The 25,016-nt window shown below is 38.2% G+C and overlaps 1 protein-coding gene and 1 long non-coding RNA gene across 2 annotated transcripts in view; one reads left to right on the plus strand and one right to left on the minus strand.

Annotated features, from left to right (window-relative positions):
* The window catches only part of LOC308184517 (uncharacterized protein), a 276,936-nt gene extending 254,332 nt beyond the window's left edge, over positions 1–22,604 (plus strand). The window contains exon 2 of the mRNA XM_080571648.1: positions 21,731–22,604. Within this exon, the coding sequence (XP_080427774.1) occupies positions 21,731–21,899 (169 nt within the window). The 3' untranslated portion in view covers positions 21,900–22,604. The remainder of the gene's footprint in view (positions 1–21,730) is intronic.
* LOC308184550 overlaps positions 1–25,016 on the minus strand; it is a 73,003-nt gene that overhangs the window by 30,934 nt on the left and 17,053 nt on the right. The gene's annotated exons all lie outside the window — the stretch shown is intronic.

The raw sequence follows: 25,016 nt of genomic DNA on the forward strand, positions 1-25,016 counted from the left end.
CAAAAATCACACAAATGTTGCCTTCAGCATGCTCCAACATCACCGTCAAGCTGGGCAGCCCAAGCAGTGTCTGGCAGTACCAACCTATGATTTGTTCAAGCCATTTATGGGTTGGATAGGCTTTTAGGCTGTATCCCTTTTTTGGCAAGTTGCAGTGTTAAGGTCTAGCACTGAGACTTGCCTGAGGTAATGCAGAACTTGTTGGTACAGAGTTCAAATTTTCTGGATATCACTTCTCTACCTCAGCCTATGCAATAACTTCCCATCCTTTACATTTGTCCAACAAATGAAACAACTGTCTTGACCACAGCTTTAATGTCAAAGGATTTTACTACCAGAGCCACCATAGCTTTATATACATTCAAAGATATACCAATGCCATATCAAAACTATAACAAATAAGATTACTGAAGTGATGGGGAATGAAAGTCAGGAATTCATGACTACAGTTCTCATGGAGCTTTAATTGGATTCCTCTGTATGTCACAATTAGGATACAACATTTACAGATATGATACACAATCCATTTGCCAGAAATCCTATAGCAATGCATGGAGCACAAGAGTTCATGAGTGTGTTTACATGAGCCATCTAAGACTGTTTTCTAACTTTCAAGTATTTGACATTGTATTAAAATGTTGTAGAAAGCACGACATTACAAATATAAATCAATCAATGGATATGCTCTTTTGGGGTTCTTAAAAGAAAAGGTAAAGAGTAAGCTCGATAAAACACAACTTCAGCAATCTGCTTATTATGTTGAGTGCATTATACAGCATAGTTTTACCTCTGGGCTTGCAGCACAGCGGAACAAACCATGCCCTCATGTTAACTTAAGCTAGATGGTAGCTACAGAGCTGTGCTGTATCGAAGGGGTGATGGAGAAGTGGCTCACACACTGAGTTAAAGGAGTAGTCATGGGGAATAAGTCAGCCCAGCTCTTTCTCTCTCCTTTGGTATTCCACAGACCTGGAGAGCTTGGCTATTTTGGGAATAGTGTGCTCTACCTGCAAGGAGCAAAAGGTGAAAGGAATATCATGCAGGTGAAAAGAATATCATGCAAGAGATAAAAGGCATTTCTGTCTCCTTATAGCATTTCTCTTGCAAAATATCAAAAGTTTGTTACAAACGAGGGAAAGTTCCCAAGAATTTTTTCAAAATCCTTATGTAATGTAAAGTATTAGACAGGCTAATTACAGACAAAACTACCAACTTCCCTGTAGGATAAGGCTTTCAGGATATTTCTTCTTACACAGTCTCAAGTACTTTTCAGTGAAGAAAATAAAAAAAAATAAATAAATAAATTTTACTTAAAAGTGGAAGAGACTTATTAGTGGTATGTGCTAGTGCTAGTGGTACTAGCAATGCATCATCGGATGACTTACAGGTTACGAATGATTTCAGAGAGTTTAAAAAGCTGATGAAGTATGAAAATACCCAAAGAAGCTTTTTGGAGATTGCTCCTGTCTCAGAAAGTAAATCATGAATCAGGAGTTTTTAAGAATAAACTGGCAATTAGAGAAGTGTAAAAGGGAGAGGAGATATCAATTTGGTGGACTGTAGAGCCATTTTCTAACTGAGGAGTTACATCGTGGTTTGCAAAGCCTTCAGCTCATTAAATGGGAAATCAATTTTACAAGGGACAAGCTGACTAGACTAGTCATAATGGCATTAAACTTACAAAAAAAAAAAAAAGAGATAGATTTAAAAAGGGCAGCAAATAAACACTTATTTAGCTCACTCAAGTTGTCAAGAACAAAATTAATCAAGACACAGAATGACACAAAGAAAAGAAATTCTTTAATTGCCTATTCATGAATGGCAGGAACTTGTGTGGTAAACAAGAATAGGAACTACTTGTATGATGAGAACATGTTTGACTTGCTTGATATTACTGGAACTTGAAAGAAAATCTGTGTGATATGAATGTTAAACTCACTATGAGCAATTTAAGAAAAACTCTGTGGCAAGAGAAGGGAACAGGCAGTAGCTGGTAATAGCTGATTTCAGCTTACTGACAGTTATGAGTAAATATTTCCTGAGTTTACAGATCAGTCTACTCACACAAAAAATGTGGCAAGGGCAATTATTTGCTGACAGCTACTTAGCATCAAACTACCTCATGGAGCAGGATGACTAGTCCCTCAAAACCCTACTCATAGTGTCTATAGAGAGGAGAAAGAGAAAGGAGTTTCTGTGCTCTATAAGCTTTAAAAACAGTTTTTTCACTGGTTGAATATCAGGTTGAGAGACATAGCTCTACAGGTTTGACATTTCCAGTAATAAAAAAGCTTTGAAATTCTGAAAAATGATTGATAAAAAAATTCCTAAATCAAAAAGTTTTGTGACTCTCCTTGGAGAATTTTGTACTAGATGTCATCCTGACAGCTAAATCTAAATTGATTCCGGGACTAAAAGTTAGTGGTTTCTTAAGTGAAAGTGATAACTTGATTATATTTGTTACATGCAAATAGAATGTAACACAACCAGTAATTCTTACACCTGCTACTTTAAAATGGCCACTTTCAAGCAGATAAGTACAAGTTTGTGCCAAATCAATACCAGGAAGAATAACAGGAAGAACAACAATAAAGAGATTTTAAAGCATTTTAAGAGATGATCTAAGAACTGTAATCAAGACAAAATCTATTCTAGACCAGTCTAGCTTAAAAGAGAAATAAAGGTAATGTTAAATTTCAGATATAAACAGATTGGGCAGTAAGACGAGGGAGGAACTGATTAGATTAGGTCACTTTCATGTAGAATTTAAATGGAAATAGTAGAAAATTGCTACTGAAGACAAGAGGATATGTGAGGAATTCTATTGCAAGTTTAGTACTGTGAATATATAATTTAATAGATATGGAGCAAAGCAACCTTCCAGTAGTGATTGTCCATTGTTACATGGGAAGGATGCAGTTGTCAAAAATAATGCAGAACAGACTGAAATGCTGAATAAATATTTCAGTTTTAGGATTGGGAAAAAGCCACATGTAGTTCTGTCATACAAAGATGGTGATGAAAAGATACAGTTAAAACAATAAAACCAACATATACCAAATAGTAGCTATTAAGGCTAAGGGTCTTTTAGTAAAAATGCACCAAGAATGTTACAAGAACTGTCTAATAAGCTTTATTAGTCCATTTATAAATATTTGTAATAAACATTGGAAAGCTGAGCATTGTCTGAAAGTGAGACATGTCAGTTCTTTGCTTTCAAATATGATAGCATAGGTAAATAGCCTGTCTGCCTGATATCAATCTTAGGAAAAATAATGGAACATCAGATAGGAAAATTGATTAATAAATAATAGAGGGTAGCATATTTAATATCATCCAGTATGGTTTATGGGCAATGAAATTTGTCAAATTAACAAGATATCCATTTTTTATAACAGAGGTATGAGGTTAGTCATAAGTTGCAAAAAAAATCAGTAGAGCATTTGATTTGGTTCTACTTACCATTGGATTAAGAAATTACACAACACATAATCAGAATATGAGATACTAAATGGATTAGCTAATAGGGAAGTAATTTTAGCCTGGAAACCATGAAGAGCATGCTTATTTCTTTTGGTGTTTTTCCAAGGTTAAGTTCTGGAATCCTTGCTATCTAATATTTTTCTTCACAACAAGAAAAAAAAAAATCAAAACTGATCAATTGTGCACATGAAAAATGATGATTAACTAATAAATAATAAAGGGAAAGATCACTCAAGCAAAGCTGTTCTGAACTGCTTGGTAAACTTGGCAAGGATACTTTGCCTGGCAGTGAACAAAGAAGGCACTACTGAAGACATATGATACTATCCCTGAAAGCATTTACAGTGCATGTGACTAGGTTTGTAATCAGATGGATTTGGAATAGCTTTAGAGCAGTGGCTAAAAGTGTATTTTCTTCTTGTATGAAAAAGAAGCAGCTGGAGGTGAACTGCATTCATTTAAGAATATTAAAAAAAAAAAAAAAAAAGTTAAATTCCAGTTCACAAAACGGTTATTTTTAAATTCTTGTTCTCCTGCTGCATATGTAACCCAGACCACTTAATACAATTCTTGGGGAAGAGAGAGAGAGAGAGGTTGCATCTACAATTATATGGTCAATTTATTTCAGTTCTTGGTCCACCATCATCCAAACAGGGCACAAGTTAGAACACACACTGTTTTTCCTCTTTTTTTGTGTATGTTTTGTTGTTGTTGTTATTGTTTTCTTGTTTGTTTTTCACATAAATATCCTTCCTATGGAAACTTAGCAAAGGGCAGGGCAAGGAAATATGCAGGAAGAAGGAGAGAGACAAGCAAAAGGGAGCTTGATGTTCAGTTGTGCAGTAACCCAGCCTTTCCAGCTCAGCCAGTGATACAGAGGCTAAGACTCTTCACCAACAGTGAAGTTAATATGTCACATTGTTTGCCTAAATGTAGTATTTATTTATTCATCTCAGAATGTCTTACAAACATATGAATCTTGATTTTCCATACCTCAAATGATTCTGTATCCATCCTAGTTTATTTCTATTTATCTTTGTATTTTGATTGGCTCAAGAAAGAGAATTGCATGAAGAAGAGATGACCCAGAGAAAGAGAATACATAATATTGAATGGTGTTGATTAAGAAAAGGTAAATTTCTCATCTGGGGGTTTGGAGCTCTCTAGCATTGTGTAAAATTGGAGGATCAGCATGTCAGAATGCTCCTGTTACCATCCAGCTAACGATTCTTCAGTGTGGGTATGTGTGGATTTATGCTTTTTTATCTTCCCAAAAGACATATTTCCTTAACAGAAAAATGTTACCATGCACAAGAAATGCAGATGGTGTGTGAATCATTAATGGAATAGTCCTCAGAACCACCTCAGTGTATACCATTCTTTTATTATCATCACTAATCATTCATTAGTGATGCACTGGACCACAGTGAATTGCAGAGAATTCAATCAACTCTATTCTGTATGTCTCTCTCACAAAAATAAATAAATAAATAAATACAAAATCAATAAATTGCCTGGCTTCATAATTTCCTGTAAGTTCTCATTTGCCTCCCCTTCTCTCTGTCTGCAGTAAAAAGCTCTTCATATGTCTTCTGATCTGGGGCAAAGATAGCCACCACCTTGCAAATATAAGGAACTAAGAGGCACATGCTGGGTCTCTATGTCTAATTTTTTTACTACTGAAAATAAGACAGGACATCATCTATTTACAATATTATCCATTTTCAAATTAAAATACTTCTGTTTTTGTTTGTTTGTTTGTTTGTTTGTTTGTTTTGTACCTATGACTGATATTGGAAACCTGTCCTTGAACCTCATGTGTTATTTTTTTCTAACGTATCTCTTCTTATCTCTACCTGACAGCCTAAATGTATTCATGGTTCATTTACGTCCACCTGCACTTATGCTGACATTATCTCCTCAGTGAAATAATGCTTGTAGTCTGAAGTTTTACCTTGTGATGTTTTTATGGACAGCAAGATGTCATTTCAAAAACAAAACAAAAATAAAACCTCCACTTCTTTTATCATATTTGTAGGACTTATATGCCTCATTGTACTCTGAATGCATAGTTCACAGAGAACTGAATATTACTTTCCTGAGGAAGTCCCATAAGTGCACCAGCACCGTGGCATTAGGACTCTTCTGTCCCTGTTTCCCTCAAAAACTGTAAAACTGGTTTAAATTTTATAACAGATTCATCAAAACCGTATTGCTCAACTAGCATGCAAAGATTTCTCTCATCTTCTTCCAATTTATGACTATACCCACGTTTTTATTATTTCTTAAAATCAGTTCACACTTTGTTCTATTAAATTTAATCTCATTGCTACTGTTCCTGTTCTCAAGACATTGCATTTTTTCTTGCATAATATTCAAGTCCTCTGCTGTAGTGAGAACGCCTTCCAACTTTGAGTTATCATTAAATTTTGTTAGCAAACTCTAACTTTATGTGACACATGCTCTTCTACAATAATTAAAGTGTTCTACTTTCTTTACAGCTAGTGCTCTTATGTACCGAAATACAGCATGCATGCCTTTCTGAAAGAAAAAGCACACCAACAAAAAAAATACATGGGCTTTCAGTGACTCGGGTCTGGGTGGAATCCCAGGTACCACTGCATGAGCACCAGCTCATTAACTTTGCACCAGCATATTATTGTGAGTGTAAAACCTATGATATTTTCTCATTTCAGTTCAGTTTCAGTACAAAAAAGTATATTTATAATGCCAAAAAAGTTGAACCTTTTAATGTTCTGATCCTACCCATGCACTGAAGCAAAAAATAGCCTTTTCAATATCTTTCATCACTAAAGAATACTGGCTGTCCCAGGGAACTAACCCACCTAATGTATTCAGAAACAGTACTTGCAAATACGGTGTCATACCGTTTGCTTATATTTTAGACAATGCAAGTAAAGGAAAGATGGGGGGAAGACATTTCCACCTGGGTGCCACCTGTAAGTTATCTTGCTTTTCCGGTTATGAGTTCAAATATCTTCCTCTTGGGGGTTAATACTCATTATGAAACTTGTTGCGAATTTCCAAATTCATGTGACATTTGGTTTAAGATTGTTCTTTCTGCTTATAAAGAAAGCACTTATCCTTAAAGTTAAGGATGAATAGGATTTGAAGTCCTTGTGCTATAGAACAAAACCTAAATAAAGGGATAGTTGTGGTGCAGCTTGACAGTGTGATACTGGAATCTAATTCTTATTCACCATAAGACAAAACATCTTTTACTTATTCTTGTCTTTGACTCTACCTCTTGGACTTTCTTATAAAAGATGAAACATATCTTCCTCTTTATATCCAGCTATACAATGGGTGTCCTAGTTTAAAAGAGAACAGACAATGAACCAAGAGAACTGGGAGGCTGACAGCATGAAAGTCCATCACCCTGAAGGCAGAAGCACATTGCTTTTTTATTAAAGTATGTCATGGACATGCTAAAAGGTATTTACAGCCCTTAGCCACACTGTTTTAAAAACACCTGCTGTGTCAAAATGTTTCTGAAGAGAGATGGACTAAACTAACATGTAGAAAATCGATCTCTTTCTCTTCCCTTTGTCTATTCCTGTAAGCCGTAAGTTTCAGAAAGCAATTAGGCTTGCGATAGTAGCACTGAGATTTTTGTGGGCACATGTTGTGACTGGCAGTCACTAAAATGGGACTTCATATGCACAGATTTAAATGTATGAGACGTAATACAATTTTTGGTTGCTGTTGCCACACTTACACTGCCTTAGCATAACCCGTGTTTCTAAGAAAATATTAATTTTCTGGAAAGGATCTATTCAAAAATATGGTTTCATGGAAATGTGAAGACATCATAATATAGGGACTAAGTCTGAGGTTCAAACTACCACACTTGTGATATGTCATAGGAAGCATTCGAACTAGCAACATTGCTTGTGAATGAACAATTGTCATGGGAATCCCATGAGATTTAAGTATTTGATTTTTTTTTCTTACTATGTGTTCTAACATTTTGTATACTGCTTAATTGTTGTTAGAGCATCTGCAGCATGGAATAGCTGTTCAGAACTAGAGGGAAGATGACAGGTACTATATTGGGTCAAAGGGAGTACAAATACTTTCCAGTGTTAAAAATTGTCTTTTTGATGTTGATGACAGGTCTTTCTTGGCTGACTGATGAACTATGAAGGGGACACTACAAGACTGACATACAGCTGCCAAGTTATTCATACATGTTCAGCATTTATACAAACAATAACAAAAAACTTTTCCACAGAGGTGTACAGCATCAGATTTATGAAGAGGGACACGTAATATTTGATATAATGCTTTTATGAATATTGTTTCATTGCAGACTAAGAGGATCACCACTGGCAACAAAGAGCAGACCCTCCTGGAATACAGCAACTCAGGCATTTTGGAATACTGCATCAAAAAGCTGATTATTCCTTGGGAACCTCTCCAACATCATCTTTTGCCATATGACATGGATATCTATCTCCATGTTATTTTTCCATTTCCAAGGATCACAAGTGCTTTTCACTGATACAAATGTAAATAGAATATTTTGGTGTGCTTTGACATGCTATACTAATCCATAAATAAATAAGCAGTCGCAACAAATTTTCTCCTGCGTCATATCGACATTTGATGTGGCATAAATATAGCAATATGCCTCAAGAAACTTCATGCTTAAAGAGAATATATGTTTCAAATAAAAAGTGTAATCTTGTTTATACTTTAGTGGGAAAGGATATAAGCACTGGTAAAATAAACAATTAAAAAGCAGAGAAAAATTCACAGGTGGCAAGAACAGAAAAAGAACTATAGATCATTTTTTCCACAACCAAAATTTTAATCCATAACATATTAACAGCTCAGCTGTTCCTCTGTTTCTTGAATAAACCTGCCATTAGATAACTTGGACCTTTAAAGCTGCCTAAATTGAGGTGCCTAGTGCCATCCTAGGGTATTCTGCCTCACATTCATCTGCTCCTCCAGAAGCACATGAATCCCTGTAAGGCTCAGTGTAAAGGTGAACACTGCAAGTCCTGTGCCACATCTTTCAGCCCCAAGCTGGCATGTCAGATGCTCCAGCTTTTACACAGCGACCCTAAGTACTCATATTACAGAATAAAATCTCATCCTGCACCTCTGTCCCACAGCTGGACATTTAGGTACCAGCAATCTCAACACGAATCCTACCTGTAGGGGTTCAATTCAGTTGCACACGTGCCATCATGTGCCATTTGGGATGTCTCACAATAGCCGAGATACTATCATGACCAACATGACACAGAACTTGAGGGACATCTGTGCACTCCCGAAGCAGCCCCTAGATACCAGCTGGGACATTAAGGCATCTCAAACAGCACTCAACATCTATTTGTTGACAAGTGAATCAAGTTCATTAGGATCTCTAGGCTTTTCTCAACATACCTAAATGGCTTTCAGGAGGACTGTGCTTTCCAGACAATCATAAACAACAGCAAATGAGTAAAGCTTGCAATAATACAGAAAGGGGATCATATTAGTTCAGCAACAGGCTGGCCCTTTCTAGTTTATATTATTTACAGAGGATTTAGCTGTTTTTGTCATTTTCTGCTGTGCTACAGACCATACAAACAAAGCCTTTAAAGTTCAAATGCACAAATTTGGCCACAGCTACAAATAACAAATCAACTAGTCTTAGCAACGAAATGTTAATTGCTGTCGGAGAGATTCAGTTCACAGAGAAAGAGCTCACAACACTTAATCCTTGCCAAATTAGGAATTTTTAGCAGATATGAGTATCAAAAGATTGAGTATATGGGGCCGTTTCATAAATAACATGTAATCAAAGAGTCACCAACAGTCTTGCCTGCAGAGAGGGATCTGTGTATCCAGAGCTGCCATACCTAGTTGTTTTTTGTTTGTTTGTTTTTTCCTTTGAGGCAGGGACCTAACAGCTGCATTTAGTAAAAATATAATCCTTCTTCTTCAGCTTCAGTTCTCCATATCATTTATTCTTTTCTCAAATGGCCAATCTAGAGGTGTTTACCACTACACACTACAATGAGCAGTAGCCTGGTAAGAATAGCCCTCTTGCAATTTATATTTGCTCTTCCATAGTAACTCAATATAAAAAGCAAACCACTGAGATTAAAATGTCAAGCTGACCTAAGGTATCCATTCCTTCCTGTGAACTGAAGTTCTCTAGAAAAATAAAATAAAATAAAATAAAATAATAAAATAAAATAAAATAAAATAAAATAAAATAAAATAAATAAAATAAAATAAAATAAAATAAAATAAAATAAAATAAAATAAAATAAAATAAAATAAAATAAAAGGAATAACTAGAGTAGAGTTTCTCAGTGACTCTGTAAAGTCTCTGAGACTTTGTAAAAAGAAGGAATTGGGATATAAGGAAGGGAAAGCATGTACAGCCCGTGTTGTGTATGAACTCTGAAGTAAAATGGATTCAAGTTCTGCAGAAAGCATTTGACATAGAGGGGAGGAATCTGCAACTATTTGAAGTAAATTAGAGGATAGAAAGGAGAAGTTAAAAATCTAAAATCTATATAATTTTTGATGTTGTTCATCTGAGGCCTTAAACCAACTGCCCACCTCAATCGTCTTTTAAGTTATCTAAAGTTTAAAAGAAGGTCCCTATGTCTAGCAGTGTTCCCACAGACATGAGAGTCTTCAACATAGTTTTGTGTGTGTGTGCAGAGCTGCACATTTGTTCCTAGTCCATAGGCTTAGATTTCGCATGACACCAAACTCTCCACACGCTAACTTAAAAGCCTCCCAAGAGCCTGCAGTAAAAGCAGATTCAATACCTGGAGACACTCATGTTCAGGGTTTGGCACTGTAGTCCAAAATCAGCAGCCTTGTATATGGAGCCCCTGTATAGCTAGGGTTTGGGAAATGGCAATGTGCTACAGAATTGAGCACTTTGGGGGGTTTAATGCATATGGGGGGGGGGGGGGTCCTGTGCATATAGGTAATGAAGGTGAATCACGCCCCACTGAATCTGTGTTGTCTCTGCAGAGTAATTACTCCTACAGTAATTACTCCTGGGTTCCAGGTGTAGGACTAACCCAGACAACCAGCAGAAACTAGTAAGTGTTTGGTTTCATCCAACATTTATGTTCACTGGATTCATAAAACTGAGCCGCCTCTGAACAGGGTTCCTTTACAGAAACAAAGACTCTCTCTAGCCACACAGGGTCTTTGTAGTTTGAACAGTAATGAAATTACTGGACAGCGTGGCTGCTTCAGACTAAACACCCTGACCACCTCACTGCACAACAGCCATGGTGGAAGCCATTTTCCATCACACCTGCTTAGGTTGATACATTGCTGCCAGCTCTCATGCTACAAGCAAATAACTGCATTATGTCATGGATGGCTTTCAGTTTCACTAGTGTGCGGGTAAGCTTGGGGAATGGCTACATGAAAATTGTTTAAATCGTAGGGGTACACAGATGTTGCAGATAATTGGCAATTAAATAATTCATAATGTTGACATTTTGCCATCAGGTTTCCAAATTAAGTGGAGTCCTTTTTCCTACTCAAGCAATATTAGTTACTCTGGCAAATCCTGTTTTGGAAGATATGATACAAAAGAATGTGCCCTTTTGCTCTTCACACAAGAAAAAATAAGTAAAGAAACTTTTTTTGTCCCAGATGACCATGATTACCAGATGTGCATAAAAATGCTTCCCTTTGCTACATCTGTACTGATCACTGCACTGATGGTCAAGGGGCATCTGCTCCAGTGGTTGCAACGTGCTGCTAAAGGGCATGCAAGCAATTGAATTTGGTACCTGTTTACTACCAGTGAAAATGCAAGGTATCACAAATTTACATTTAATGGTCTGTATTGTGTGAATAAATCAGAAAACAGTGAAACTCAAAGATACGTACATTGCCTACATAACAGCTCATTAAGATTCTTTTCCACCTCAGTGGCAGAGCTGTGACACTTGCACCAGAGCTCTATCAGATCCTCCAGACTGATATCATTTCAATCAGAACGTGAATTTCATGACTGTAGAAGGTCATCAAGTCAAATACTGTGTCTGATTTTTAAAAGGGTTGGATAATTTTATGACCATTAATAACATTTGCAGTTCTGCAAGCTAAGACAAGGTAATCAAATGTCATGCTTCAGAGTGTAGGCTGATTGCCATATAGGTCAGGAAGAATATTTTCACCAATGTACTTTATCACATAAAATAAACTCATAAATAAAGTTCAGTAAATGAAAAACTTAATGCCAGAAAACTTTACCTTCTCTATTTAAGTGTTGGCTGTATTTGGGAATCAAATAAAACAAAGGAGTTATGTAGGACCAAGAAGACTCAAAACAAACAAACAAACAACACTCAACTAGATCCTATATAAAAACTGTGTGTGAATCTACTTCACAGTATTTTCAGGTATTTTGCAAGTTTAAAAGATTAAATTAATAGCCCCCTTCCTAACTGTTTCTTAGCACAAAATCACAGAAAATTAAGGTTGAATGAGATTTCAGGAGGTTACCCTGTCCAGCTCTGTTACCCAAGGCTGGGTCAATTAAATCTATATCAGGCCGACATTTATTATACCTGTCTTTAGATTTCCAGTGATGTACCTTCTACAAGCAATTTTTTCCCAGAATTAGAATTTATAAGCTATTCTTAACATTAAATTTTCCTTACTTTTCTTTGAAGAAAACCTAACTAATTGATAGTGATTATTATAATAGTAGAAATCTTTTTGGAATTAAAAAAAAAAAGTTAGAAATTGCATAATAAATATAATACATATATTATACATTGTAAGTACAATATGCTACTAAAATTAAATGCTGTGTCTGTTTTTGCATTAACTGCAAATGTATTTTTACCTCTTCTGGTGCTGGCAAGGTCACTAGGGACCTTACCACACCTGAGGTGTTGTGTACTACTTGAAAGTAGTAGTTTGTGGTTAAAGGAGTTCATTCAGAGAAGCTTGTTTGCTATGTCTTAAGATATTATCATGATAACAGTTTATTTTATTAAGACAATCTCCACACACTATTTTTTTTTAATTTTTCATGGTTATTTCACCAAATGTACAAACTTCAAAATCTACAATTCTTCAAACTCTAGACATCTGCCAAAAAAAATAATTCAAATATATTTTTATGGTATATCATACCATGCCATTTTAAATCTCCTTTTTAATTGTGTTGGGTTTATGCAGTAAGGCTTTGATAGCAGGGGAGGCTGCAGGGTTGGCCTCTGTTGGAGGAGTCCAGAAGCTGCCCCATGTTAGATAAGGGCCAGTTTCAGCCAGCTCCAAAGGGACCCGCTGCTGGCCACAGCCAAGCCAGTGAGCTATGCTGGTTGGGCCCCTGCGAGCACAGATATAAGAACGGGAAAAAAGCTGCTGCACAGCAGCATCTGGGAGAGAGGGGTGAGAACCAGCCCAGCAACCCCCAAGGTCAGTGCAACAGGATGGCAGGAGGTGTCCCAGGCACGCAGCAGCAATTCCCCTGCAGCCTGTGGAGAGGCCCCTGGTGGAGCAGGCTGTCCCCCTGCAGCCCATTGGTCCCACATGGAGCAGATCTCCAGCAGAAGGTATTTTCAGTAGTTTGCTTTTAGTTTTCACTGCTCTAGTCTGTTAGTAACAGGCAATAAATTACATTAATCTCCCTATGCTGTCTGTTTTGCCAGTGGCAGTAATTGGTGAGTGATCTCCCTGTCTTTATCTCAACCCTTAAGCCTTTTTTCATCATTTTTTCTCCCTCTGTTCTTTTGAGGAGAGGAGTAAGAGGACGGTGTGGTGGAGTTTACCTAGCTTTCTGTGAGGAACCACCACATTAATTTATAATACTGATATATAAAAATAGCATTAAAATAAAATTAACAGGTATGGAAGCTAGATTTCCACACTAAGGAAGTCTGAGGATGTTTGCAGGCTGCATGAAGGAGAAATGCTTTGTGCATGATGCTCACAACGTGTCAGTGTTTAATCTGTCAAGTTTGAAAGACCTTCGGAAATGAAGGTAGAAAGGGGCACCCTATGAAGATATACTAGATCTGATCAGAAGAGTTATGCTTACCTTCCTCAGAGGCCTATATCTGGCAATGACTTAAATTCTGATAAGTTTTCTATGCAAAAATACAACTCACAGACATAGGCTTGTGTTTATCTATTAGGTTTAGTCCACAGATCCCTGAAGGTCACTTTTAAAAAGGCAATGAAAGCTAATTAATATTATTATTAAAATTTCAAAAACATAGGAAGTTAGTTTCTTTATTTCTAATTGTTTTTCCTTAAATTTATCGGGAAAAAAATCTACTTTTTTGATAATAATTTCATTTTGGAATTGAAAACTAATTAATCAGTTACTTTGTTGTACAGATAGGCTCTACTCCTAATCTCTATATGTCTTGTAAGGATTTTAATTTAGATTTGTCATATACATTTTACTTTTATAATTGGAAAAATTCTTTTAAAGCATTCATTTTATTTCATATTTCTTGTATCTGAAAAACAAGGGAAAACTGTATGGAAGATATTTTTATTATTTTCTGTGTTTCCTAAATCACAAATTTGGTCCTTTTTCAGTGTCAAAATGGGAAAATAGCATTTGTAAAATAACTTTAAAAGGTTTTAAAACTTACACTAATGAAATTATGAAGCTATCAAACACAGGCTGTTATTTTAAATGAGGAATAGATATTTAAGTCATTCAAGCAACCATAATTCTAATGTGAGAACTCTAGCCTCTAATTTTTTGTTTTACCAAGTTCTATCCTTTACAATTAATCTGTTCTCCCCAGTTTATGCAATGGAGAAGGATAGTGGAGCTCCTATCCTGTTCTAAACCTGCTTGACAAAAAAAATAAATACCAGTGTAAATATTGAAGGACCTGTCTATGGACAATAACGAAGCACAATATAGGGAAGGTAGAATGATGTAGTCCTGCAACTAGAGGCAGTAGGCACATGCGACTTTCAGTGCCTAAGCACCCAGCTTCAACTTACTCGATGCAATGGACCTCTAGTACCTACTTTTTTTTTTTTTTTAACAAGGTAATCTGAAGATTTTCAATGTACAGGAACAGATTCTTCGCTGTTCTTTCAAAATAAGAGAATGGCAAACAGTTTATAATTAGTAATTTCAAAGTTAAAAGAATAAAGAATGTTCTTTTATGTTTTCATTTAAATTAAAGATGTTACATCTACCTAAAAGGGTTGGAACCTCCGTGAAATCTACTTGAATCCTTGTCATTTGGCTGCCTTTATTTTATCCCTTCAGAGCTTAAGTCAAAATTATTTATGAATTATTTCATTTGGAAGTATCTGTGAAGTTCAGGATATATATAATGGAACATATTGACTGTGAAATGTTCATGGCTATCAAGCTGAGGACATTCAAAAAGACTTTTTGTGGGTGAGTGTTGTCAGTTAGCTGTGGCACAAGAAGATCAGACAGCCAAATTAGAGCAACTGGTTGATTTTCCTGTGAAGATCGGTGAATATGACAGATTAATAGATGGCATGCAGTTAGTATCAAAAAGGGAGCAACAAAATCAGGAAAGGAGTACAAGCTGTGAATGCACAGCAAAAAGGTTACTTCTGAGGCATAGGGCAGAAAAAAAAAAAAAGTAAGTCAGAAGAAAGGTCAATGGCTAGGTAAATGTCTGGAAAAGAAGCAAGAATAAAGGGGGTGCTCAAATAAGGAGAGTGGAATAATAGTCTCTGAGAGAACTGAGGCACTGAATATCAGTGGATAGGAGCAAGGGGGGATGGGGTTGTAGTTTAACGTGTGAGGAAGCTATTGTACATAACAACTGAGAAGTATTGATAATAAAAGTGTCAATGGAACAATTTGCAGATAGTCATCTCTGAAAGATGAGCTGAGATAAAGGAGAAGTCTTTAAAAAAATAAAGCTATTACTAAATTTATATATATATAATACATTAGAAATTTGTGAATCACCTCATATGTCTATTCTACATGTTCAGCTGGTGATGAGGGAAAAAGGTACCACAACCAAAAGAAAATTCAAGGCTGGGGCCTACAGCCAAGTCAAGTGCTATAGATGTCAGACACTTCCAGAGGCTGAATCATCAGACTTTCCTATGTACCACTCTGAGAACATCTCACTGTCTGGAAGTGTGTGTCTGTGCATTGACTAGAAAAAGAGGTTTCAGGTGGCTAGCTCACCTTTTTGTTTCTAAGTTTTAGTTCCCTGAGTTAAGTCAGATGAGCTCCACACAAGGCTTTTAAATAGGCAAATTAGTAAAGAAACCCTAATCAAGCCAAGATTATTTATTTTTTATAGTGGTTGAAATGCTGTCCTTCATCTCCTGGCAGAACTCACAGTCCCAAGGAACACAACATAGAGCAAGCCAAATGTTTGCCAGTAGGGATGATAACACATATAAAAAATAGTAGTCTCCCTGAAGTTGGAGAAGGATATTAGATTGTGACTAATAAAAGTACTGGCTAAAAAACTAACATATCCTTGCAGTGAAAATACCGTGCAGTTCTTAGAAAAATGAAGTTACATAGCGATCATATGTAGCATGAAAGGAAAAACTGTACAATTTTATCTGACAATAGAGGCAGTTTAAGTGTAATTTTTAGCCAAGTAGGGAGTCAAATGAGTTTAGGCAAAGAGCCTTTAGCGAGGATAGAAAAAGTATATCATGGCAACCTTTTAGAGATAAGAGACACCTTCCAAACAAGGCAGAAACATTGATCATGAGGAATTTTAGTTACTCTAATATTGATTAGTCTAACAGGAATGCAATCATAAAGAAGAGCACAATCTTAAAAACTACATGTTCTTAGTGCAGGCATGTTTTGTTTTCAGTAATTCCTTTAAAAGGTATTATGGTCCAAAGATATTCCACACCTGATCCTATGAGCTAAGTGTAAGAAATCACATTGAAGATACAGAGCATCCTGGATCTACTTATCAGTTTATCTTTGAGTTTGAAATACTCATGAGAAAATGCTGTGTACTAAAAGTGTTTTGACTTTGAGAAAGAGGACAGCGAAAGACAGCTGAAAGCTCTGAGGAATGTTGATTGGAATTCTATAATGTATGAGAAATCTCCAGAACAAGAGGAGGAGATATAATATTTAAGATGAGAATATAATTGAAATTCATCTCAAGCAAACAGCTTTTCTGCTGAATATAGAGTAGAATATCAAGCAAATTAAACAGTAATACAACAGAATAATAAGTCTAAGTCAAAACTGAAAACTGGAGCATGTTTCCTCTCAAATTTTCCAGTTCAAGCACACCCCCAAAAGTGTCAGTATTTCTCTACCATCTATAGAGAAAGCCTAAGATAGAGAACTGAGGTAGAAGGTCATGTTGCCAACAATTAAAAATAGATAAAATCAATCACACCTCTTGTACATCATTTAATTGGGAAAATGTAATTAGTGAATTGTCTAATATTTCAATCCTGCTTGTGTTACTCTTAAAATTCTTGATATTCAATTGAAAAATAAAAAAAATTAAAAATCAAGCAACCCATTCAGCCATGAAATTTTGCAAGCTATCTGATCTTGTCACACAACGCACCCAATTTGAGTGCAGCGGTTCACAATAGATGACCTCCCTACCATCCAGACCAGAACTGAAAAATCTTGGCTGAATACAAGTGTTTCTGAGTGTGAACATATCCAGGAGAATAGCACCTCAAAAAGATATTCTGTAGGGACATCTCTTAAAAGTTTAGGAAGCAAGGAAATAAGTGTTAACCTTCAACATATATTCTGATTCTTTGAGGACTTGGCCAAATACTGGTTTCAAGGTTCACCTTACTGACTTTATCAATGATCTGGATGAGGGGATTGAATACACCCTCACTAAGTTAGGCACAGGTATTGATCTGCTCAAAGGTAGGAGTGCTCTGCAGGAGGATCTGGATAGGATGGACCGATAGGCAGAGGCCGACTGTATGAAGTACAACAAGGCTAAGTGCCGGGTCCTGCACTTGGGGCACAACAACTGCATGCAATGTTACAGCGTGAGGGAAGAGTGGATGGAAATCTGCCTGGTGGAAAGGGATCTGGGGTTGTTGTTTGATAGCCAGCTGAATATGAACCAGCAGTGTGCTCAGGTGGCCATGAAGGCCAACAACAACCTGGATGGTATCAGAATAGTGTGGCCAGCAGGACTAAGGAAGTGATTGTACCCCTGTACTCATCTCTGGTGAGGCTGCACCTCAAATACTGTGTTCAGTTTTGGGCCCCTCACTAGAAGGACACTGAGGTGCTGGAGCATGTCGAGCATATCCAAAGAAGGGCAACAAAGCTGGTGAAGAGTCTAGAAAACAAGTCTTACTAGGAACAGCTGTGGGAACTGGGATTGTTTAGCATAGAGAAAAGAAGGCTCAGGGGAGATCTTATCACTCTGCACAACTACCTCAAAGGAGGGTGGGGCTCGTTCTCTTCTCCCAAGCAACAAGAGGCAATGGTCTCAAACTGCACCAAAGGAGGTATAGGTTGGATATTAGGTAAAATTTCTTCACTGAAAGGGTTGTGAAGCATTGGAACAGACTGCCCAGGGAAGTAGTTGAGTCAGCGTCCATGGAGGTATTTAAAGGACCTGTAGATCTGGTGCTTAAGAATATGGTTTAGTGGTAGACTTGGCAGTGCTAGGTTAACAGTCGGACTTGATCATCTTAGAGGTCTTTTCCAACCTAAATGATTCTATGACTTTGCCTTAGTTCATCTTACAGGTCCTAGGTGGGAGATACCATATTCAATCATGATATACGGAAAGCATTCATTGTGCATTTGTTTGAACAAAATGATTTACATCCTGCTGACCAGATTTAGTAGGGTCAGAAGAGATTAGAAGAGTCTTTTTAGCTTAAAGACCTGTGTTGGTGCCAGACAGAAGAGATGTTCAGCATGCTAATGTTTTCCTGGTTTTGCAGCAGAAGGACTTGCTAGAAAGATTTCCAAAGGATTAATGCTCTTCTCAGAACTGAATACAAGCTCTAATAAGGTACACAAAAGGCTTACTTCAAATAAAATGATTGCTATGCTTTTACCTGTCAGTTTTAGATTACTTCAGTTAGTTTGGAGTTTCAGTCTCCTAGATGTCCTGGGACAGATCCCATAAAATCTGTGCTTTCTTTGGGCTCATGAAAGCTTCAATTCTGGCTGTAGTCACAATGCTATGCAGCCCTTACATCTGAGAAAGTCTGTAGCTAATTCAACTGATACGGATCATTTTAAAAGAAATTTCTGAGAAAAAATGATAATTGAGAACTACTTCCTTCTTATAGATAATGTAACCACTGGCTTTTCAATGATATGAGCCCTTGTCTCCAGTTAAAAGTTGGAGTCTCAGTCAGTTGGTGGCCACACATCTCGGTCAACATCTCAGTTGGATGTGGATCTCTGTGGCAATTAAATCTCTATTCCAGTAAAGACAGAATATTTTATATGTTTTTTCTCAGCTGCTTCTACTACATCAGTAATACTGTCAGGTCAGATGTGAGACTTAGGTCTTTCAAAGAGGTAATGTGTCAGTTGAACAGACATTGGTTTTCCCCCAATGTCTTTACACTTTTGAAATGATGGATTGGTGGGTGGCTTTATGGTAACAGTTGATCCTATTTGGCAAGTCATCTGACTTCTCATTTTGCAAGTCTTGGGGAGATGTGACTAAGAATTCCCAGTAAAGGCTCACAAAGTTATCTGTATTATGTTGGTAGCCTTCTTTACTGATACTCCTCTTCAGAATAATCTTCCAAAATTTGCAAACTTTTTTATTATTTTTTTTTGCTATCATATTATATAATTAGTATTTCTGTGCTTTGTCCGTCATCTTTAGCATTCTGCTATCACATTTACCCTTTTCACAACTACATCTCATTCATGGCTCTGAGGCATCTTTATAGTAATAAACCAATGAATCTGCAATTTCCAGGTGGTGAATTTGCACCTGGTGGTATCTATGTGCATGATCTTGCATGTTATACAATTAAATATCATCTGACGTTATAATTCTGTCCTCAAAGACATCTAGTTTTTCCAGTGAGCAGCTTTTGAATTACACTGGCTCCCAGCTTTACATCTTCACAAATTTGTGACCATATTTTTTAAAGGAAAAATAAAAATTACATCAGTCCTTAAATCCCTTTGAGGATCTGTATTGACATTTTTCTTTCAGGCCATTTCCTAGCACAATCCCATGCTGTTTATCTTTTGGCCAATTTGCTAATTTTCACATAATTACAGCCATCTTCTCCACATGAATTAATAATTTCCCATGTGACATATGTTTCTTTTAGAAGATCAAAGAGATTCTTTTGTTTCTTTTTCCTCTATCGGGAATATGTGCTACCTTATCAAAAAGTGTTTTAGGTTTACTTGGCATTCTATTTTGCTCAATTTTTCTTATCCTTCAAAACTTGTTTTGGCATATTGTGGAGAAAAATACCATTCCTCACTGAATAGACTTTTTATCTGAATCCTCATTATCTAATTTTATGTGATAGTTTTCACAGTTAGTCTGTTAGTGAGATCATCCAATTGTTTGTATTAAATTATTTGAATTAAATGTTGCCATTTACATTTCCATGCTTCATTCCCACAGGCCATCCTAGGTTTGTCCTGTTTTATCATGAGTGTTAAAACTCGGGCATATTAGGTCACATGTGGTTTAAATGTTAATTATATGGTGTCCAATATAAATATCACAATATCACACTGTTTGCATCCTGGGGTGGTGGGGAGCTAAACTGCTCTATGTTTATTTTACTTTCCTTCAGAAGGGCTAAATAAACTTGAATTTTAGCAAATCTTACATTTCAAGATTTCTAAGCTGTATCTTATTTTCTGTCCATTTAATGTGAACAGAGTCAGCATTCAATCCAAATTTATTTTCTGTGGTTAACTGTTTCCAAATAAATTTATGACTGAAACCAAAATTTATATCATCATATGACTTTTAGTTTATTTGGCTACTTGTCTAATCTGAACATAGCCATCCATATTTTATTTCTAACACTATCTCAATAGAACTTGTTTTGAAATTCATCTAGTCACATTTTGATACCTTAAAATTTTCTGTCTTCTCAGCTCCTTCCACTTTGCACATAGTCAATACACAATGTTATTAGGCAGCGCGACACTGTGCCTGCTGGCACCAGATGGGATGCGCCTCTCTCATAGAGGGGTGAGGATTTTTGCTCAGGAATTGGCAGGGCTGATAGATAGGGCTTTAAACTAGAGTCAAAGGGGGAAGGGGATAAAACCAGGCACGCCGGTGATGAGCTAAGGGATGGTGTGCTAGAATCAAAGAGACTGTGCTAGTGAGGCCCTTCGGTCTGCTACACAAGGTGCTGCGTGTAGGGAGGCACATTTGAAGTGCTTCTACACAAATGCATGCAGTATGAGGAACAAAATGGATGAGCTAGAAGTCTTGGCCCAGTCCCACAGCTACGATATCATCGGCATAAGCAAAACCTGGTGGGATGAGTCCTGTGGCTGGTGTGTTGCAATAGATGGTTACAGGCTCTTCAAGAGGGACAGGCAGGGTAGGTGAGGTGGCAGGGTGGCAATGTATGTGAAGCATGGACTGGACTGTGTGGAACTTCAAGTTGGGGATGAAAAAGTTGAGAGCCTCTGGGTAAGGATTAAAGGACGAACAAATAAAGGGGATGTCGTTGTAGGAGTCTATTACAGACCACCTGGCCAGGACAACAACGCCGATGAATTATTCTTTGCGGAACTAAGAGATGCCTCGAGATCAACTCCCCTTGTCCTTATGGGAGATTTCAACTTGCCAGACATCAACTGGGATCACCACACGGCAGACACGAGCAAGTCCAGGCGGTTCATTAAGCACCTAGATGATAACTTCTTGGCGCAGGTGCTAAGAGAGCCAACTAGGAAAGGTGCCCTCCTTGATCTGTTGCTGGAGAACAGATTGGGTCTTGTGGGAGACGTGGCAATTGGTGGCCGTCTCGGTCATAGTGACCATGAAGTGGTTGAGTTTAGAATTTACGGTGACAGAAGGAAAACTGTCACCAAAACTTCAGCCCTCGATATGGGAAAAGCAGACTTCAGGCTGCTCAGGGAACTAGTCAGCAAGGTCCCCTGGGAAGCTGCTTTTGAAGGCATTGGCGTCCATCAGTGCTGGTCAGTCTTTAAGCACGGCCTCCTAAAAGCACAAGATCAGGCAATTCCAAAATATCGGAAGGCAGGCAGGCGGGGCAGAAGGCCGGCCTGGCTGACCAGGGAACTTCTACTGGAGCTTAGGCGGAAAAAGAAAGTGTGCGGCTGCTGGAAGGAGGGTCAGGCGACGAGGAAGGAATACAGGGATGCTGTTTGTGTTTGTAGGGAGAAAATTCATGTGACCAAAGCCCAACTAGAGTTGAAGCTGGCCATGTGTGTGGGAGACAATAAAAACTTTTTTTTAGATATGTGAACAGAAAAAGGAGAACCAAAGAAAACATAGGTCCTCTACTAGATGAGGAGGGTCTCCTCACAGACAATGACATAGGCAAAGCAGAGACGTTTAACACCTTCTTTGCCTCTGTCTTCAACACTGATGATGGACTTCGGGACCCTGGGTACCCTGAGCTGGAGGACCATGACGGTGGGAATGACAAACTCCCAATTGACCCTGAACGTGTGCAGGATTTGCTGCTCCACCTGGATTCATACAAGTCCATGGGTCCGGGTGGAATTCATCCCAGGGTGCTTAAAGAGCTGGCTGACATCATCACGGGACCTCTCTCAATTATTATTCAACGATCTTGGGAATCTGGAGAGGCCCCATTGGACTGCAAGCTGGCAAATGTTGTGCCAATTTTCAAGAAGGGTAAGAAAGAAGACCCTAGCAATTACAGGCCTGTCAGTCTCACGTCAGTGCCTCGTAAAATTATGGAGAGGATGATCCTTGAAGTTATTGAAGCACACCTGGGGGACAATGCAGTCATTGGTCCCAGCCAACATGGGTTCATGAGGGGTAGGTCCTGCCTAACAAATTTGATTTCTTTTTATGATAATATCACCCATCTAGTCGATCAAGGGAAACCAGCCGATGTAATCTTTTTGGACTTCAGCAAAGCTTTTGACACGGTTTCCCATAGGATGCTATTGGACAAAATGTCCAGCATACAGCTAAACAAAAACATCATACAATGGGTGAGCAATTGGCTGACGGGCAGGGCTCAAAGGGTTGTGGTAAACGGGGCCACATCTGGCTGGCAAATGGTCACTAGTGGGGTCCCTCAAGGCTCCGTTTTAGGGCCAGTCCCCTTCAATGTTTTTATAAATGATTTGGATGTAGGACTAGAAGGAGTTTTGAGCAAATTTGCCGGTGACACCAAACTTGGAGGAGTTGTGGGCTCTGATGAGGGTGGAAAGGCCTTGCAAAGAGATCTGGACAGATTGGAGAGCTGGGTGAACACCAACCACATGAAGTTTAACAAAAGCAAGTGCCGGGTCCTGCACCTGGGACGGGGCAACCCTTGCTATACATACAGACTGGGCGACGAGACGCTGCGGAGCAGCCCCACAGAGAGGGATCTGGGGGTTGTGGTTGACAGCAAGTTGAATATGAGCCAGCAGGGTGCCCTGGCAGCCAGGAAGGCCAACCGCATCCTGGGATGCATCAAGCACGGCATTGCTAGTCAGTCGAGGGAAGTGATTGTCCCGCTCTACTCTGCGCTGGTGCAGCCTCACTTCGAGTACTGTGTGCAGTTCTGGGCACCACAGTACAAAAAGGACATTAAACTGTTGGAGAGTGTTCAGAGGAGGGCGACGAAGATGGTGAAGGGCCTAGAGGGGAAGACATATGAGGAGCGGCTGAGGTCACTTGGCCTGTTCAGCCTGGAGAAGAGGAGGCTGAGGGGGGACCTCATCGCAGTCTACAACTTCCTCGCAAGGGGGAGTGGAGGGGCAGGTGACCTATTCTCCGTTATCACCAGTGATAGGACCCGCAGGAACAGTGTTAAGCTGAGGCAGGGGAAGTTTAGGCTGGACATCAGGAAGAGGTTCTTCACTGAGAGGGTGGTCGCACACTGGAACAGGGTCCCCAGTGAAGGAGTCACTGCACCAAGCCTGTCTGAATTTAAGAAGAGATTGGACTGTGCACTTAGTCACATGGTCTAAACTTTTAGGCAGACCTGTGCGGTGCCAGGAGTTGGACTTGATGATCCTTATGGGTCCCTTCCAACTTGGGATATTCTATGATTCTATGGACTTTGATCCTTACCTCCGTTTTTTTCCCCTAAAACAGACACCTGCATTTTTTATTTTCTTTTTACTCAGGATAAGTATTGTACTGTATTTATGACATCTGTTATGTCTTATTATCTACCCACAATATCAGTAATTCTGACTGCTCTGTTTTTTTCTGTTTTATTGCCTTGGCTGTTTGCATTATAGTTCAAACATTTGAATTTTTTTTCCCACCTTCATTTTCACTCCTTTGGATAATTTTTTATATGTTTGTTTGTTTGTTTTGTGAGTAAATACCTTGAAGCTGCTAATGGAGAGGTAGTATTTGAGGAAATCTTGAAGCCCTTCAGGCACGAGAACTGTTCCAAAGTTCTAATTGGAAAAAGATTAATGTGGGGCTGTGCTATCCTTCTGCAATACCGCATCCTCTTGGAACGCTTGGCTCCTCTGAGTAATTTTCATCAGAAAAAAAAAAAATCACATTAAACAGTGAGTGTCCAAACAAATGGTAATATTTCAGTTCAGATTTTGTGTTAGGTTTTGCACCAAGTTCCATCAAACAGCACACGTAGTAAGACTCATCATATTCCATCAACTAATTCTGCTAAATGTCAGGCATTTAATAAAGGGAAAGGGCAAAAAGTTGTAAAGGGTTTGCCTTGCCTTGTTAATCAGCGTTTGGAAAAGTTTGAAGAACTCAGTGACTTGTTAATTTAAGAGCTAGTTTCTGGAAGCTATAGCATACGCTACCTGAAATCCAAATCTTCTTTTAACAGTCAAGGGACCTCACCTGCTAGATTTCAAATACTTAAATGTGTATGTATATTTGCTGCAAATCTTGTTTGCCAAGCAAATATATGCAGGCATCAAAGTCATTTGTCAGTACTGAGAAGAAAAAGCTATCACAAAAACAGAGGTGTCAGTACCTCTCATAAAATCAGCTTTCCACCAGCTTTATAGGACAGGCAAAGTTCAGGAGCAGCTATCACAGGCTATTAAAAAGTACCCCATCACTATTAAGAAGATGGACTGACAGTTCAGCATCACTACAAAAGCTCAGTTGCTGTTTGCCAGCCATTACACGATGGACATAACTTTAGGCAAACTAACAGATGAAAACTTTTACTGCCTTTCTTTGAAAGTAAAGAAAACCTCAGTTAAAAATTCTATTTACTGTAATTCATAATTCTTTGGGAATTCTGTCTCAGCATCAAGTATGCAGAATCAAGCTCTCCAATTCCTATACACAGTTGGTAACGTTTTTTCATCTGAATAGTTCAATTATCCTCTGTAAAGGTACTCACTTCAGTAACAGCCATTCAATGGAAGTATGGGTGGCAGAATCAAACCTTTAGCT

The sequence above is a fragment of the Anser brachyrhynchus genome, assembly GCF_964034855.1.
Source record: "Anser brachyrhynchus genome assembly, chromosome: 1".
Taxonomy (NCBI): Eukaryota; Metazoa; Chordata; class Aves; order Anseriformes; family Anatidae; genus Anser; species Anser brachyrhynchus.